Source organism: Ambystoma mexicanum, chromosome 1q, assembly GCF_040938575.1.
Source record: "Ambystoma mexicanum isolate Mex_15411 chromosome 1q, UKY_AmexF1_1, whole genome shotgun sequence".
NCBI classification, from domain to species: Eukaryota; Metazoa; Chordata; class Amphibia; order Caudata; family Ambystomatidae; genus Ambystoma; species Ambystoma mexicanum.
Genome location: NC_090922.1, coordinates 1,302,352,829 through 1,302,368,843, shown reverse-complemented (window position 1 = coordinate 1,302,368,843; position 16,015 = coordinate 1,302,352,829). Strand labels below are relative to the sequence as shown.

Here is a 16,015-nt window from a genome sequence, read left to right as displayed (position 1 = left end):
CCTCCTGCCACAGGGAGTCTAACTCCTCGATTCAATAATCAACACCAAGCTAGTTGAGCTTTGAAGCGCTGAGCTGTTCAACATACATGAGCTGTATTCTTCTAACCCACCCAGGAACGTTCCACATCTTATGGGATTAAAGATTGACTGCATATAAATGAATACATGTGATGTAAAGATATCACCATATAATATCATGCAAACACATACTGGCAAGAATGTGAGTTGTGTATGTTTCATTTCGTTAGTGGGTGTTTTCAGACCAAAGAGTCTATAGTAGGAAGCTCTCAAACCAAAACAGTGGCAATACTAGGAATTTTTCATAAATTGTGGGACCACTCCATTATACTCCATTTCAAGTGCCATGATACAAATGGACCAACCACTGCCAACAACCCTCTGAGCAGGGCAATGTTCTACACAAACGCGGTCACCAACCACCTTTAAAAATCACCACGACACCTATGGCTCAATCACTACCAGCATATTATGCCAGGAAGCAAAGGGCGCAGAGACTGAATGAATTCTCCGGTAAAACTTCAAGATGCAGCTGGCACGAGGACTACCAAGAGCCTCCTGGAAAAGCCCACTGATACACTGGACACAGCCAATGACGACACCCATCTGAAATGGAACCTTACCCTGCTACAGCAACGCCTACACTGCCAACTCAACCCTGATGGGTAGCGTGGATCATATTTCAAGCAAGTCCGTATATACATTGCACTGTAAATACACCCATGTCACAAAGGAAAAGAATTTCAATTAAGTCTTAACTCTTCAACTGAGAAAAGATTAGCAACACTATTATGGTGCTGCCAGTATTTAGCCAAGACCCGCAGACTTTAAAGTGCATCACAGGTATGCGCCCAGGTAAGGGCCAACTCGTGCATGTTGCAATCACGGAGTGATAAACTACACAGCACTGAGCAACACAAATCTACTAGTCAACACCGTCATATGATTATTTCTGTGGTGTCCACTTCATAACCTGACAGCCAACAAGGAACACAAGTCCTTCATGTCGCCGCCCAATTCCTTTTGTATAGCATAACGATCAGGATCAGCACCTCCTTCCCAATGTAATGCACTTTGACAAAGTGGCCACTATTTTTGGAAAGCACACGAACTGGAATTCCCAGGCCCCTCCCTCCTAGTTACAAGTACGCGCCAAGCAAAGGAAGGAGTGTCTCAATCCTTTGCTGGGGAGATGCACTACTTCCGTCCATTGCGTCATAAAAGGACAGGGGAGGAAAAAAATCCTACGAGGCAGTATTCAAGGTGTGGTTTGAACTAGGAAATTAATGGGACCGGCTTCCGGTTCAAGGGCACAAACTAGATGAACGCAACAGAGAAGGTCATTGGACATGGTCTGTGCACTTGTGTATAATGGTAACATTCCATTTGAAGATCATTGGTGATATTAGAAATGGGCCTCTGATCACAGCATACTTATTCATGTTCTGCAGTTTCCTTTCTCAATGCATGTACTTAACTGCAATGACTTCACTGTATCGATGTGTCGCAAATAACCAAGTTAAAGACAACCAGCAGCTTCATGGCTGTACTTGGTTGCACACCATCACAGGAAGGAGCACGATATGCACGTTCTAGCAATAGGATTTCAGAGTGGCTGGCTACTTCAGAAAGGGGCCGCATATGAAAAGGCAGTCCAACCCAACTTTTTACGGCATTATATAATCTAAGTTAATTTTTTTGCTGAGCATTGATAACATTTTACTCAACTCAGCCATGGTTCTGAACTTCGATTTAGGATGCCACCTTAACAGAAACCCTCGAAACGATTAGTCTTAACACTAAATATTTGTGGCCACTCAGTCATACGATGGACTTGGGATACATGCAGAACTGTTGCCAAGCACAGCAGAAGAGTAACCTGTTCACGTGTGGGCCCTGTAACCTCAAAGGATATTCACATCCTCTGTAGGGGGGACAGACAGGCACATGTCCCTGCGAAATGTGGACTTTCGGTCCATTTTGAACTTGTCAAAAATGTTTAGTTTGGGGGCGGGGGATTCTAAAATATTCGGTCCAGTTTTCAAATGGCCGATGAATACAGAGGCAAGCACAATTTCAGAGAGAATATAACTGGTCTTATGAGTGTAAATGTTCTGCCCCAAGTCCACATTTTTTACAGTATAAGCATATATATCGGTTTTTAAAAAAAAGATTAAGTTTCGTGTATAATCACTTCATCTGAAAATGGGCATCAGTCAACAGAAGCTCTAGTAAAGAGCCAGATTAATGTACTCTCATGGAATACCAGAGGATATGCCTCTTTCTCAAGAGCCCAGAAAAACCCACATATTTAAGACTTATGATTATTTGATTTTGTTTCAGGAGTCATGGCTAATGTGTGTAGTGGGGATCGATGGGTTCTCTACATTTCAAAAGCTGGCACTGGGCTCGGGAGGTGGTAGACCAACTTATTGCTTGTAACAACAATGCCTTTAATGCTTCAAGTGTACTATCCAACGAAAAGAAAGACAGAGCATCTTAATAGTAAAAGTAACGAAAAGAGGCATTCAATTTGACTCAAGCTGGATAGTTGTAAATCTGTACTGGAACCCCCGCGTGCAACCCCCTGAGTTCCTGCAATCTCTCAGACTGTCTAGTTGAGTGCTCCTGCCAATATCCAGCAGATGAAATAATCCTGGCTGGAGATTTTGACTCACATTGCATCTGTAAAAAAAATCCATATACAGGAAGTATTCGATCGAAAAGCAGTAATGGCATTATGTCGGTATATTTTATGAAGGACTGGGATCTATATCTGTTTAATGGCAACATTTGGGGGGACATTCCATCTGTTCCGACTTGGCATAGGGGAACATCTTTTCAACGATTATTTCTTTGCTTCTAGGAAAATCTTTGAGAGTTGTCAAGGATTTCGAATAGGAGACTGAAATATAGATCATGCAATGTTAGAGGCAACCCTATGCTTTTGAGTGTGATTCAGTTATCTCTCTTTATGACCATGAGTTGTCCTCCAATCTGGCAGGGAATCACATCAGGAAATTTGATAGAGGGGAGAAAAGTGCTCAGTAATGAAATTAACAACTTGGTTGATCAACTTTCTGACCAACAATTATCAGGAGATTGTGACCCGGAGGGCTTTCCTTCCCTCCTCTCAAATTTGTCTCCATCAGATGGCCAGCTTCAGAAACTGCACATGGTGCTTAAACACCTTTAATGTTCAGATTTTGGAACAGAAGAAAAGTTTGAGGCAAAAAAGGGCGGCGTTAAGAAAAATGCCCTGTGATATTGAGACCTACAGAGAAGGTGTTTGAATTCTGAACTATTATAGAAACTGGTTCTGATCACACTGGCATCTTGTACTCCAACAAGACGGAATAAGAATGCTCCGTTCATTATACCTGAGGAAATCCAGACATTTCTGTACAATGGTTGGATCCAACTAGGATTCCCCTGGTCAGAAATGTCAAACAAGAACAGGTCTGGGTCGACCACTTCTCGGCGGTCTATGGATATACGGATACATCGACACCCGAGATAAAAATCATATCCAAGTGGTTGTTCGCCTTTACCACTGCACACCTTGAAATGTTGATAAGGAAATCTTCCTCTTCAAGGGCGGTGGGGGCCAAATGGCCTCAGTAATTCGATTCTAAAAATGAACCCTTCGACTCGGGCGCGCGTCTTAAAACATCTTTTTGATAAAAATCGTCTTGAAGAAATTCCCAGAAACGTGGAAACAGTCCATTGTGATACCAATTTAGAAGGGGGATCGATTATTGGCCTCAAACTATCGTCCCATCTCCCTCTTAGATGCCGACAGTAAGATCTATGCGGGCTTAATATTGGGGGAGCTAGAGACCTGGGCCAAATCAAAGGGACTCATACCTAGGCAGCAGACGGGGTTCAGTAAAGGACTGTCAACGTCACTTAATGGTCTCGTTTTGGGCTGCTTAAGTGCAAACTCTTCAAAAGGGTGGCTCCCCCCAATCTTTGGGGCATGGATTGACCTCTCCCAGGCGTTCGACCCAATTAACAGGAATCTCCTGTGGAAGAAACTGGACACCGGGGGGTGGGGGGGTCCCTCCCCAATTTTCTATCAATTTTGAGAGAGCTACATATTGATAGCACAATGTGTGCGAGATTATCCAGATATGGATTATTGTCAAGCCCTATTAAGATTGAGAGAGGAGTGTGTCAGGGATGCCCGATAGCTCCACTTTTCATTCTTTTTATGGCTGCCTTATCTAGATGGCTCCATGAGATGGGTCAAATGGCGCCATGTATTGGCTATACCAAAATTAATTGGCTGGCTTATAGGGATGACTAGTTTTGGATCATTCGCAGGTTGGGCTGCAACACCTTCTATCTGCATTGGAGATCTATGCTCGTAACAATAACCTAACCATACCATTAATCTAACAAAGTCTAGGGTACTAATATTTAAACATCGGAAAAGGGTAGGGAAGCGCTACACTTGGAATTTGGATCATCTACCCATAGAAATTGTATCTGAACTGACCTACTTCGGAGCCTCAATTGAATCCTTTCCAACTAAAAGCCATCTTCTATCCATTGACATAAAAGTGATGAAGCTTGGAGCCCAAATGAAAATAATTAAATCTAAATATTGCAAATACTGCCACTCATCAGGTTTTATATAGGAAAGGTGGTCCCTATAATATTGTTTGGGTTGGACTTCAATCCAATTACTATGGATGTAGCATGGGATGTAATATAGGCAAAATTGTGGAAGCATACCTTAAGCCTTCCAAACTGTCTCCCAATAGTATGCATTAGATATGAACTAGGTTTGTCATCTCTTAGAACGTGGAAGCGGATCTCCTTGTATAGGCTGATTCTAGCCCCCCCCCCCTCCCAAAGAGTTCTCTCTACGAGGATGTGGTTCTCTCAATGCAGCGTGCAAATAATGGGTTTCTGGTTAAATTCAAAACAAAATGTTGTGAGATAGATGCGATTGCTCTGGTAATCTCCTTCTCCAAAACCTGTCTAAAGTAAAGAAACAGTTGAAACGACGGGACTGGATAGGCACAACAGACAGTATGACGAAGGCAAAGGCATCAGCCTCTTTCAGTGCTGGGCAAAAGATTGTTGGTTTTGCCTGCCTATTTAAATAAATCACCTGACCCATGTACGAATCCTTCTTCAGATTTCGTTTAAATTTAATGTCAACTCTCAAGATATTATCTATTAGAGACAAAGAAGGGGTTACTAGTGGCATTTGTGACAAGTGCGACATTGAAGAATGTCGGTCAATTACGAATCTACTATCCAATTGCCCTGGTACCTGGGACCCGAGGGTTGAAAGACTTTGTAGGTTTGTCCATGATGCACGCTGGTTAAATACTGATAAGTTTTCGGACAGATCATCAGGTCATGAGTTTCCTGACTGCCGAGGTGGTTAGAATTCTGAAGGAACTTAACTTGATGGTTAATTAAGAAATGTCTAGAGAAGAAATATCAAGACATTCTGTTATGCTTTGTATCTTATACCATGTTATGTATCCGGTGTCTTTCTCCTTTCGTTTTTTAATTGATTAGTTTCTCTTTTTTTTCTCTTTCTAATCTGAGTGTTCTGAATGATTATCTGTAAATGTAACGGGAATGTGTATATTTTCTTTTTATACGTCTGTGTAATGTGCTAAAAGTCAGCGCACTATAAATAAAAAATAACCACTTCATCCAATGGTAATCACAAAGGATCCTTAACAGGATGAGATTACAGTATGAAATCGCAAACATGTTTAAAAAGTCTATCGAAAATGATTTCTCAAGCACTGTAGTCCAACAAAGGCCGCCCAGGTCCCCATATACAAGGGAGTTGAAATTAGGTTTTGTCTGCTACTGACAAAGCGATTGTATTATGTTCCCAAACCACGTACCATGTTCCCAGACAAGATAGGATACAACAAAATGCCACCAACTAAGCGCTGTGGCCCAGCAGCGCACTAGGTACGTTTGTATACGAACAAGACCTTTTTGTTTGACACTGGATGATGCACACCAAAATGCGACAATGACGGCTCCACTTAACCCTGTGCTTCATCTAAGCATTCCAAAGGGACCATTTTTTCCAACTAATAGCTGAATTATGCTCCAGCACCTCACTCAGTAATTTAATAACATTCCTAAATAAATGCTACAATGCAAACCCACCGGAAAATGCCACTGCTTTACAGGGACAGTCTATAGATAGAAAGTAACAATGGGCAAGATGAACAGAGGTTTATGGTATGGTTTCGGTGTTCGCGAAATTTGTAATGGTTGAGCCCCTGTACTTTAATCTACACATGGATTTAACTCGCGTGTGGAGTTTTTCTGTGAATTGTTTGTCCTTCATGTCTTTCTTCCTTGCCAAACTATCAGAAAGAAATGCTTTGTAACAAAATAAGGACTGCTGCGCCAAGTTGACCATGTGGTAAGACCCCAGACAGTGGATTCCAGAGACAAAGGTTGAACATTCCACCATCCCAAATTGACAACTTTTTGTAATCCTGGTCAAGTTATTCCTTCTCCCTCTGCCTTGTTAAAAATTGCAATCTGAAGTGGTTATGCTAGTGTTATTGATTGCCCTGTAAACAATTGGGCTTTTATTGGAAAAACAAATTGCATTTTGAGAACCGATTATCTATGTTATGTAGTTTTAGGTTTTTAATTTCCACAAAGCAATCTATCTGAAAGGCATTTGAAGTTGCCACACAATCCTCCAGTATGCAGGCCTCTGAATTCATGGCTCCCAATTCTGGGTTGGTGGCTGTTGGTGTTTGAAGGGAGGCCTAGTCCTACATACCTTGGCATTCTAGACACAAGGACGGCACAAAAATTCAAACGCGCAACCAAAATTATGGTGCCAACCAAAATGAATAATGAGTAATGAAAATACATGTTTTATTTAAGTATTCGGTTTTAACCTATTGTTTTCTGAAATTGGTCTACTTCATATATTCGGGTTAAGATCCAAAGCTCGAGGATCACTCGTACATCAAAAGGCTAGTGCGTTATGCAACAGATAAGTCTGTGGTTAAGACGAGAGCAATGCGCATTAAGCTACAACACAAATAAAAATGAGCCAGGAAGCTAACTGGACACACTGAAAGTATGTGCTAATGGCAGAGCAGGCTCGTATCGCAATATTCTTATCGTCGCCTCTTGGCTGCACTCAGTCACAAACATTCAATGACGCCCTTTAAATGAGTCCTCCACATTGTGCACTGCCCACTTATTCCCCCCCAAAGTTTGCATTCAGACTTCAGACACAGCAGCACTGCACACGAGAAAGTAAAAACAAGGAGACCACCGTACCTGATTTCCCATTCGGATCGGAGGCCTGGGGCCTCCTGCATATCGTGGCGACATGAAAGGCTGCAAGTACAACAAAATAGTCATTAAGTAACCTATAGGCAAAGCACCCGAAATACAGCTCTTCTACTGTCATGCAGCGGTTGGGTTGGGATAATGCTTCTCAGGATATTTTCCATAATCATTAAAAATCAGTATTTTAAAGAACAGTTCACAATGGATATTAATCCCCATCACAAGCACGAATGGGCATGAACTCACCTTAAAGAGCAATCTGCACACGAGCACAAACCTCCACCACACGGGACTATTGGTCCCAATGCATAAAGGTGCGGGGGGGAGGGGATTCTTCGGGCCTCCGCACTCACATCAGTGAGTTGCCGCTGCTTGCCCACTTTACAGCTGGGCCTGAAGGTGGCAGGGACCAATATCCTATTGGATATTAAATTCACCTTGGGGCCTCCAACTATCTGGGGTGGGGGGGGGGGGGAACAGTCCTGTGCCGGGCCAGTGGAGGAGTCATCTTCTCTTCAAACTGCCCCCTACCAATAATGAGATTCAATAGTGCAATGACCCAAATCTAAACAGGAGTGTAATACTGGGAGGATACGTCATCCCTAAAGCTCATATAAAGAGATGGCCCCCACTCCACCTTCTCTCTCAGGTAAAATGCAATACATTAACCTTTTATTATCCACAGGAGTTGTAGCACAAGATTTAAAACTTGCCCGTGTGACTCCCCCCCCCCCAAAAAAAGATGTCGACCCGGTAGATTTAGCTAATCTCAAAACGATCTTGAACATTTCTTACATAAACAAACTGCTCGAAAAGGCAGTGCCCAAACACTTTGAACCACTGGAGCCTACAGTGTGGTTTGCATGCGTGGGCCTGCGTTTGTGTTTAGAACCATCTTAGAACTTTGATTTCAGCCATCGTACATAATCTAAAGTGGGAGGTCGGATGCTGGTCGTGTAGGGGCTCCTGTGCATTAGATCCATCTGCCCCGCACAATTCCCGTCTCCACTCTTAGCGGGATGAAAGCGTGGCTATCGAATAGCAGTCAGATGGGTAGCCTCCATCCTTACAGTTCGGTAGACACTCAAGTAAACTGGAGTTGGAGGGATCAGCCCTATCTTCACTTTAATATCTGCACCACTCCCCCGATTAACATGATTCAGCCCTTAGAGGTACAAGTCGTAAAGTATGCAGATGACGTGCACTTCATCTTTAGCCTCAAACACTGAAACAATCTGCCGATTGGTTTTATTGGGAAGGGCATATTTTATCAATAGTTAACTTTTGCCAATGTCGTGCTGAAGGCATTATTCAATCTCAGAATGTTGAAAATGGTTTGGTCTTATAACTTTCTCCAGCAGAGTTCAAACTATAATCTCAATCAAACTCTTCAACCCTAGAATATGCAAATAATGTCTTTTGGATTCCTAAAATGTGTGCCACAAGGCTGCAGAGCGTGCAGAATGCTGCAGCCCAATCTTATCACATTTCCCCCAGGTCTTCGCTCGCTCCATTGGCTGCCAAGTACAAGCCAAGTTCTTCTCAATTCCTGTGCCTGGTACACAAGGCAGTGAATAACTGACCTTCTGTCCTTGTAGACCAGGAATAAGGTGAATACTCGAGCTAGAGGTGTATAGTTCACAGACAAAATTACACACTCTTAGCTTTACCAGACATGTTGGTCCTTCATTCTCGGTGCTGGCCACAAAATACGGAATTCCCTACCGGAAACTCTTGGAAATATCACAGACCACTACATGTTTTGGAGTATAAAAAATAAGGGATAATCTTTCCTTATTGGAATTAAGTTGATCAGTTGTGATCTACAGTGTTGCTTCGAAGCACCAAGAGGCCGCTTGGCGACCAAGGTCTCTGCTCTATAATAAAAAATAAAAAAAAGCTAACAAAACTACCGGGGAGCACTTCACTCAATTATGTGAAACTCAGGGTTGTAGAGCTTAAAGTGAAAGGACAGAAAAGCACATCCCTTTATGACATATGCAAGGGTAAGCCTGAAATGCTAATCCTGGGGAGAGTATTTTACTCCATATTTTGAGAATTTGAGAGCAAATGATTTGTTAAGTTTCTCAATCCTGGCCATTTAGCTTTTTCTAGGCAAGTCAAGTATTTCAATATTGAAGCATTTATTTTTATCGTAATCCATGCATCCTTTGTATTTTACAATTCCCATCTATGAAAAGGAACATGTTTATCATGCAGGCTGCCTTCACAGCAGACAGCACTGTAGCAGAGGTCCTCTGAGGAAGTTGCTGCTCCCACCACTGATGGCAACAGAGCATGTCAACAGAAGTGCAGCAGGCATACAGGACAGACAGACCGGTGTACTTGCTAAGCATTGGCCCGGTGTTCAGGATTGAAATAGGCCGGTACACTGCTCACCTGGAGCCAGACACTTGCGGAAAAGTTCCATTAGTCAGCAATAATGATCACTGAACATGTCCTCAAAATGGTGGTTCTCTGGGGGCAGTGTGGGGGAGAATATGTGAGGCATCCGGAGGGGATGTCTACAATTCATTACTCATCCACTGAAATCTGTTAGACGTTGTAGAAAAACCATTATGCCAGAATCGGTGCCGAAATAACACCCCTCAAACCGTTCATATCATTTACCCTGAGAAAACGGTCAGGAGGCAATGAAAGGGGAGCAGTGGGGGAATAGGAGGTAACCATAGAGCGCTGCCTCAAACACATACGTACAACGTGATTGACCAACAACACAACAGTCTAGCAGATGAGGGCAGTCTCTGTTCATCTTTACCTGACTGTGAGGACCCATCATGCTGTTGGGATTGTGAGGTTGAGGCTGTGCGTGTGGCGAGGGCTGAGAGCCAGGTGGACCCTGCGAGTTTAGAAAGAAGTAGGTCATGGATTAGTGAATGGCAGAGAATGGATGGGGATGAAGGCAATAAGCAGATTGGCTATTAGTATAGCAGTTTAATGCAGAAGACGCACGTGACTGGAGTCACTTTTACAAAGTAAACAATTGTGAATATTAAGCAAAGAAAATGAAGAGTGATGTCTGCTTCAGCATAGCACAGTACATATAGCATAAGAATCTAACTTCTGACCTTTCATTGGTCATGGAAGACGCACAAGGTGCTTTGACCCACAATACAAATCTCCACAATATTTCAGCAATAATATCCGGTTTGAAGGACTGCACTAGGTAGTCATGGCCTGGTGCTCATTTAATAGGCACAAGGGCCTCGAAAAAGCATTCCATGGCCATTATCACCCAGTACAGCCCTCCAAATAAGGGATTACTACTATTGGCACCCCAGTAATGAGACTCTGGGTGCAAAGAACAATGATTATGTGGACAAAACCAAACCCTGGGGAGTGTGCGACCTTGTTTTACACAAAAACCATACACCAGCAATGGCAGCCAATTAAAATAGAAGCCATCTTGCACCTTCACTGCAGGCCAGGGCGGATGGCGGGATTGTGCAGTGCTGCGAGAAAGAGGGGTGGTGTATGGCCAGGAAGTTGGGATTGGGGGTGGGGTGGAGCAGAGAGACAGGGGAATTGGGATTGGAGAGAGGTAGCAACAGAGCTGGAGTGTAACCGACAAGCAACGTGGGTGACCAGTGGCCTGCTTGCTCACAACACAGGCTTTAATGCGATAATACGGGTGTTCTGAACAACGCAGTTTTTTGACACACCAGAAGGATAGCCGAGCTGATTAGAGGCCGCCCATCAACTGTGCTTGGTGTTACGGACCTTGAAGGGCCGGCAATTTTCAACCGTGTGAAAACTTGCTAAAAGAAACATTGGCAATGGCAAGTTTTGGATTTATAATAGCAGTGCTTGGCAAATGCCTAATACTTACACAAGCCAAAACTGTTGGCTTTGCCAATGCTGGGTTTTAACAGGACTTCAGTGAAGGACACGCATAGTGCTTCTTGAGTGGCTAAAGGCAGACATGGCTAAGAATTTTTTATTACAATAGCAGTGCGTTTATAGATCCAATTAACTTAAGAACTCTCAGAAGACTGCTTTAAAAAACCTACTGGAGACCCTGAGCACAAAGTTTGATGTTAAGGCTTGAAAATGCTAGCTCAAAGATCCCAGGAGAATGTGTTCTAGGTGGGGAGGCGCAGGAAGTGGGCGGGAATTGACTTCAGGATTAGGATTATCATGGCCATAAGCATTCAATAGGTGGTTAAATAACCAAACGCCTACAAACTGGGTCCCTCATATGCCACTTAACTGGGTCCCTCATATGCCACTTCTCCCTAGCTGTACTCTAATGCAATAGCGAACGCGCCACCTAATTACTAAAAGCCAAAAGAATACAGATGTAAAGGTCGCTAGAGCAAGAACAGTGGTTTCGCTCGAGGTGCTCCGCAAGAGGTTTTGCAGGAGATGGAAATGGGTGAAGAGGACATGAAGGAAACACAGCATAACCGGATTGGAAGATGGTCGCCGTGTGGGGGCAACAGTAAGCTGCTAATAACATGGCATTAGAGCTACGGAGCGAGGGCAGCAAACTGCTCGGCATAGTCTTCCCCAACAATGGGGAGGGCCGCAATGATTTGCCAACCTGTCTGAGGCACCGTTGGTCGTGATGGGCCACAAGAAATGGGAGCGTCCTAGCGGCATGAGGCGTAGCAGATGCGCCTGGCAATCTGCAGTATAAGGTCTGAATTGAACCATTTCACATTACACAGATTGCCCAATAGCCACACTCCCTCACCGGTCCAAGGGTTATATATAATCTGTAATAAACATCCGATGGGTTTTTTGTGGGGCACTGACAAAGATGCCAGTATTCTGGAAGAATTCTATACATTAATGAGAACTAAAGAGGAGCTCATAGGAACACACAATGGCAGCACAATGGCAAAATTGACTTAAATGCACAACGTCATAGACTCAATGTGTTGGACATTTCTAAGGACTCAGAAGTCTCAGTTCATAGAAGCAATGCACAAAACGATCCCTGACTCGACTTTGCTTATTTTTTTAAATGCTGGTAAAGGCATCACACAGGTAGCAGTTTAAAACAATTTGATCTTCTACATAAAAACGATGATTTTTTTTAACGCAAGAATAGACTCTGCCAGAACATCTGAAATTGGAAACAAGCACAGTAGTAAATGCATTGATCTATACTGAAGTCCAGCTCCCATACCGGCTAGGTTCTGCTCCACCAACTAGCAGACTCGCGCGCAGCCTGCTAAATTTGTGGAAACTGAATTGCACAGGGTGGGACAATGAAGAGAATGGAATGAGAAATGATCGTGCTAACAGGGAGCATATTCTTCTTTGTTTAACTGCATCTCTGACATGCAAAACAAATCTGGAAATACAACAGACTGGACGACGTGTATGCTTTTTTTAATAACCAGAAGGAACAATTTACTTACTTGTAAATCCCTGTTCTCCAGCATTGGTATCTTTCATTGAGTCACATGCTCATGATTATTCCCTGGCAGGCTGGGAATTCTCTGTATTATTAAAGAAGTTTGATTTAAAGTTTAAACTGATAGTCCCTTATACAGCCTATTGCTATTACTTTGGGTCATACTGCCCGAGCCATGATAATGGTCTTGCTTAGCTCCACCCCTGGGTCCATCATCCGATTTGGAAGTGCACGTTAAGTGGCAGTAGGACCGACAGAAGAGCCTGAGAAGAGTAGGTGGGAGGGTTGCATGTGAATCCATGAAAGATACCAATGCTTGATAACAGGAGTTACAGGTAAGTAATGTGTTCCTTCTCCAGCATGGGATCTTACATTGATTCACATGCTCATTAAATACTATTATATTGCAATACAATACATACACAACCAATGGAAGGGGTATAGCTCTATCAAAGCAATTTAAGTCCCCTCCGGAACAGTCCCCATAAGCAAAAACATTGCAAAGCATGGACTGCCCGACACTGGACTCCTCGCTGGAATCCCTGTCGATATAATGTATGGCATTTGTAACATGGCTATACACAAGTCTTTCAAGGCGCGATGAGGCAAGGAAGGGGGAACAGAGGGAGGACAGAACGATTTTACTAGGCCAAGTGACATTGAGATCACGCAAGTGCAGGGGATGGGACACACCGGGAGGAGAAAGGGAGCACCTTGCGTGAGGTGACTGACGATTCCATCACTGCAGAGTTTGGCACAATGATGTGGGGGATATTTTCAGGAACCAGCCACTTGTTCCCATTGAGCATATAGAACTCCTGGAGAGCTCGCATATGAAGTTTGCAGCGTGGAACCAATGGAATGCATGTGGACATCATCCCTAGCAGTAACTTGATAGAATGGACTGTTGTCACCTGCAGTCTGGACAGTTGTTGAATATTTTGGAGTATGGCGTTGACCCTCTCCTCCGAGGGAAAGCTAGACATTTCCGGAAGTTGACCCGTGAACCTAAGAAAAGTGCGTTCTGAGATGGCACGGCGCGTTTCTTCGGTAAATTGATTTAGAATCCCAGTCTCCTCAGTGTGCTGCAAGTCTAGCGACAGGGAGGGGGTGCGTATCTGCCAGTCGTCCAGGTACAGTTAGACGTAAATGCCTGTGTGGTGGAGATGGGATGCCACCAGGGTAAGGCACTTGGAGAAGACCATTGGAACTGATTCTAGGCTGAAAGGCAGAGCCTTGAAATGATAATGTGTGCATTGTGCTAAGAAACGAAGGCAGCGTCTGTGCTTGCGATGTTTGCGAATTTGAAAATAAGCATTCTCTAATTCCAGACAGGAGAGTAAGTCTAGCTGTTCGAGGACATGTAGAAGTGTGACCATACGAAATGTTTGTGATCTTAGGAATTTGTTGAGCTGCCCTTGGTCCAGGATGGGTCACTACCCACCAGATTCTCTCCCCAGGAAGTATCTGGCTTCTACAGCCCCTTTCTTTAGAACAGACTTAACTTTGTGCAGTAGGAGAGGACGATATAGTTCCTTTTTAGTTATGGGAGGAATAGAGGGGCAGAAACTCTAGGTGTGCCGCTGGAGAGGTTTTCCCGCTGATGGATACATTGCGACAACCGGCCTCCCACTAGGGTGCTGAAGTGTGGGCGCGGGTCTTGGTGCTTGTCAGAACTGCTTGGGGGTATGTGGCCTGTATGAAGATCTGCGCCATCGCCAAGTACTTCTGTACAGTTGCGACCTCGCTTTGTAAGCCTCTTGGTGAGCTGGTACAAGCCATCTGTTGGCGGTAGGAGGGCCTGTAGTTGGAGGTTCTGGCGAACTGTCCTTTACCTGAACGAAAGGACTGCCTTCTCTGTTGTAGGGTGCCTAGAGAGGATGCGGTATACAGATCAGCCCTGATGGCATGTAGGGTTTCATCCACCTCCTTACCAAAAAGGTCAACCCAATCAAATGGCTCAACTTTGTTGGATTGCACCTCCGGATGAAAATTGGTTGCCTTCAACCATCCCTGGCACCGGAGTAAGGCTCTGTTCCCATCTGGCGGAAAACGGTGCCTGTGATGTCTAGTGTGACTAATCACATGGTCCGAAGCAGCTTCTCCTTCGTGCAACAGCACCAGAGCCATATCACTTACCAGGCAAAAACCAAGATGGGATCCATCTTGTACCACAACTCACGGTCGTACTGGGAGAGGATTACCAATGAGTTGGCTGCCTTGATGGTTGTAGCTGCTGTGGAAATTACCCTTTTTCTGAAGGCGCCAAGCTGCATACCTGCTTTGTCAGGGGGCACCATGCATGTATGGACAATTTTTTCTGAGAAGCTGCTGATACCAGCGAGACTGTGCAGGGCTGGGTGCGGTATATGGAACTTTTTCTTTCTTCTCCAGGCTATCCTTTGGAGGAGCAGAGAAAGGAAGGGAAGGGATTTTTCATCACCAAAAAGTTATCTTTCCAGATGTCTAGTATCGAGATTACACACTTCATGGGAGGTTTCAGGTTTTTAAAATAGGAAAACTTCTTTTCTGTGTTCCTCAGGAACTAGATCAAATAGTTTAACTGAACACGCGTTTAGAAGGCATAAAAAGAGCCTATTTCATGTGGAGGTGAATCACGCAAAAGCAGTTCTGACGTTTCACCATCAGCTGGAACTAGGCCGTCATAATAAGTAGTGTCTGGGGAGTAATCAGTGTCGTCCGGATCATTGTTTGTATCAGTGAAGATAGCGACTGGTATGAAGAACTGAGGAGCCAGGCGGGGTTGCCGGGCAGGAACTTAATCCTTGTCTTGGTCAGATAGCTCAGGGGCAACATGCTTGCTTTGGAAGCAAGATAACATGGAGCAACACAGGTTTGATCCCCGGGTCCGCACTTAGAAACCTCTGGGTATTAAGCGCATTATAAATAACCAATCATATTATAAATAACCAATCATAAGTCCTTGTTTGCAGGTAAAGCAGAGGACTCCTACTAGGGGCAGTTTGAGCGGCTGCAGGAGGTAGACTATGCTGTATCACCATGACTAATGACTGCAATGTTGCTAAACTATCGAGAGAAAGGTCCCTGGGTGCAGGAGGTGTGCCCAAGAGAACAGCAGGTATTGCAATGGGTGGAACTGCAGGAATTGCAGGAGGTTGAACTGGTGGACGAGGTATTGGCAGGATAGGATCAGGTACCAGAAATAAGGCCACCAGATGCGCTTCATCTGAAACCACTCCTACTTGCAATATCTGGGCAGGTGGCGCTTCTAATAGGCGACACAGCAGGTACCAGGGTAAATAGTGGCTTGGCCTT

At 44.1% G+C, this 16,015-nt stretch overlaps 1 protein-coding gene across 7 annotated transcripts in view; it reads right to left on the bottom strand.

Moving 5' to 3' along the window:
• Nucleotides 1–16,015, bottom strand: part of SSBP3 (single stranded DNA binding protein 3) — a 370,009-nt gene that overhangs the window by 56,055 nt on the left and 297,939 nt on the right. For 4 of the 7 annotated variants that reach the window (XM_069642129.1, XM_069642128.1, XM_069642130.1 and 1 more), the window contains 2 exons: nucleotides 10,112–10,192; nucleotides 7,321–7,380 (listed from right to left, as the gene is read on the bottom strand). In XM_069642129.1, the coding sequence (XP_069498230.1) occupies nucleotides 7,321–7,380; nucleotides 10,112–10,192 (141 nt within the window). The remainder of the gene's footprint in view (nucleotides 1–7,320; nucleotides 7,381–10,111; nucleotides 10,193–16,015) is intronic. The other 3 variants (XM_069642134.1, XM_069642131.1, XM_069642132.1) reach the window with 1 other exon arrangement.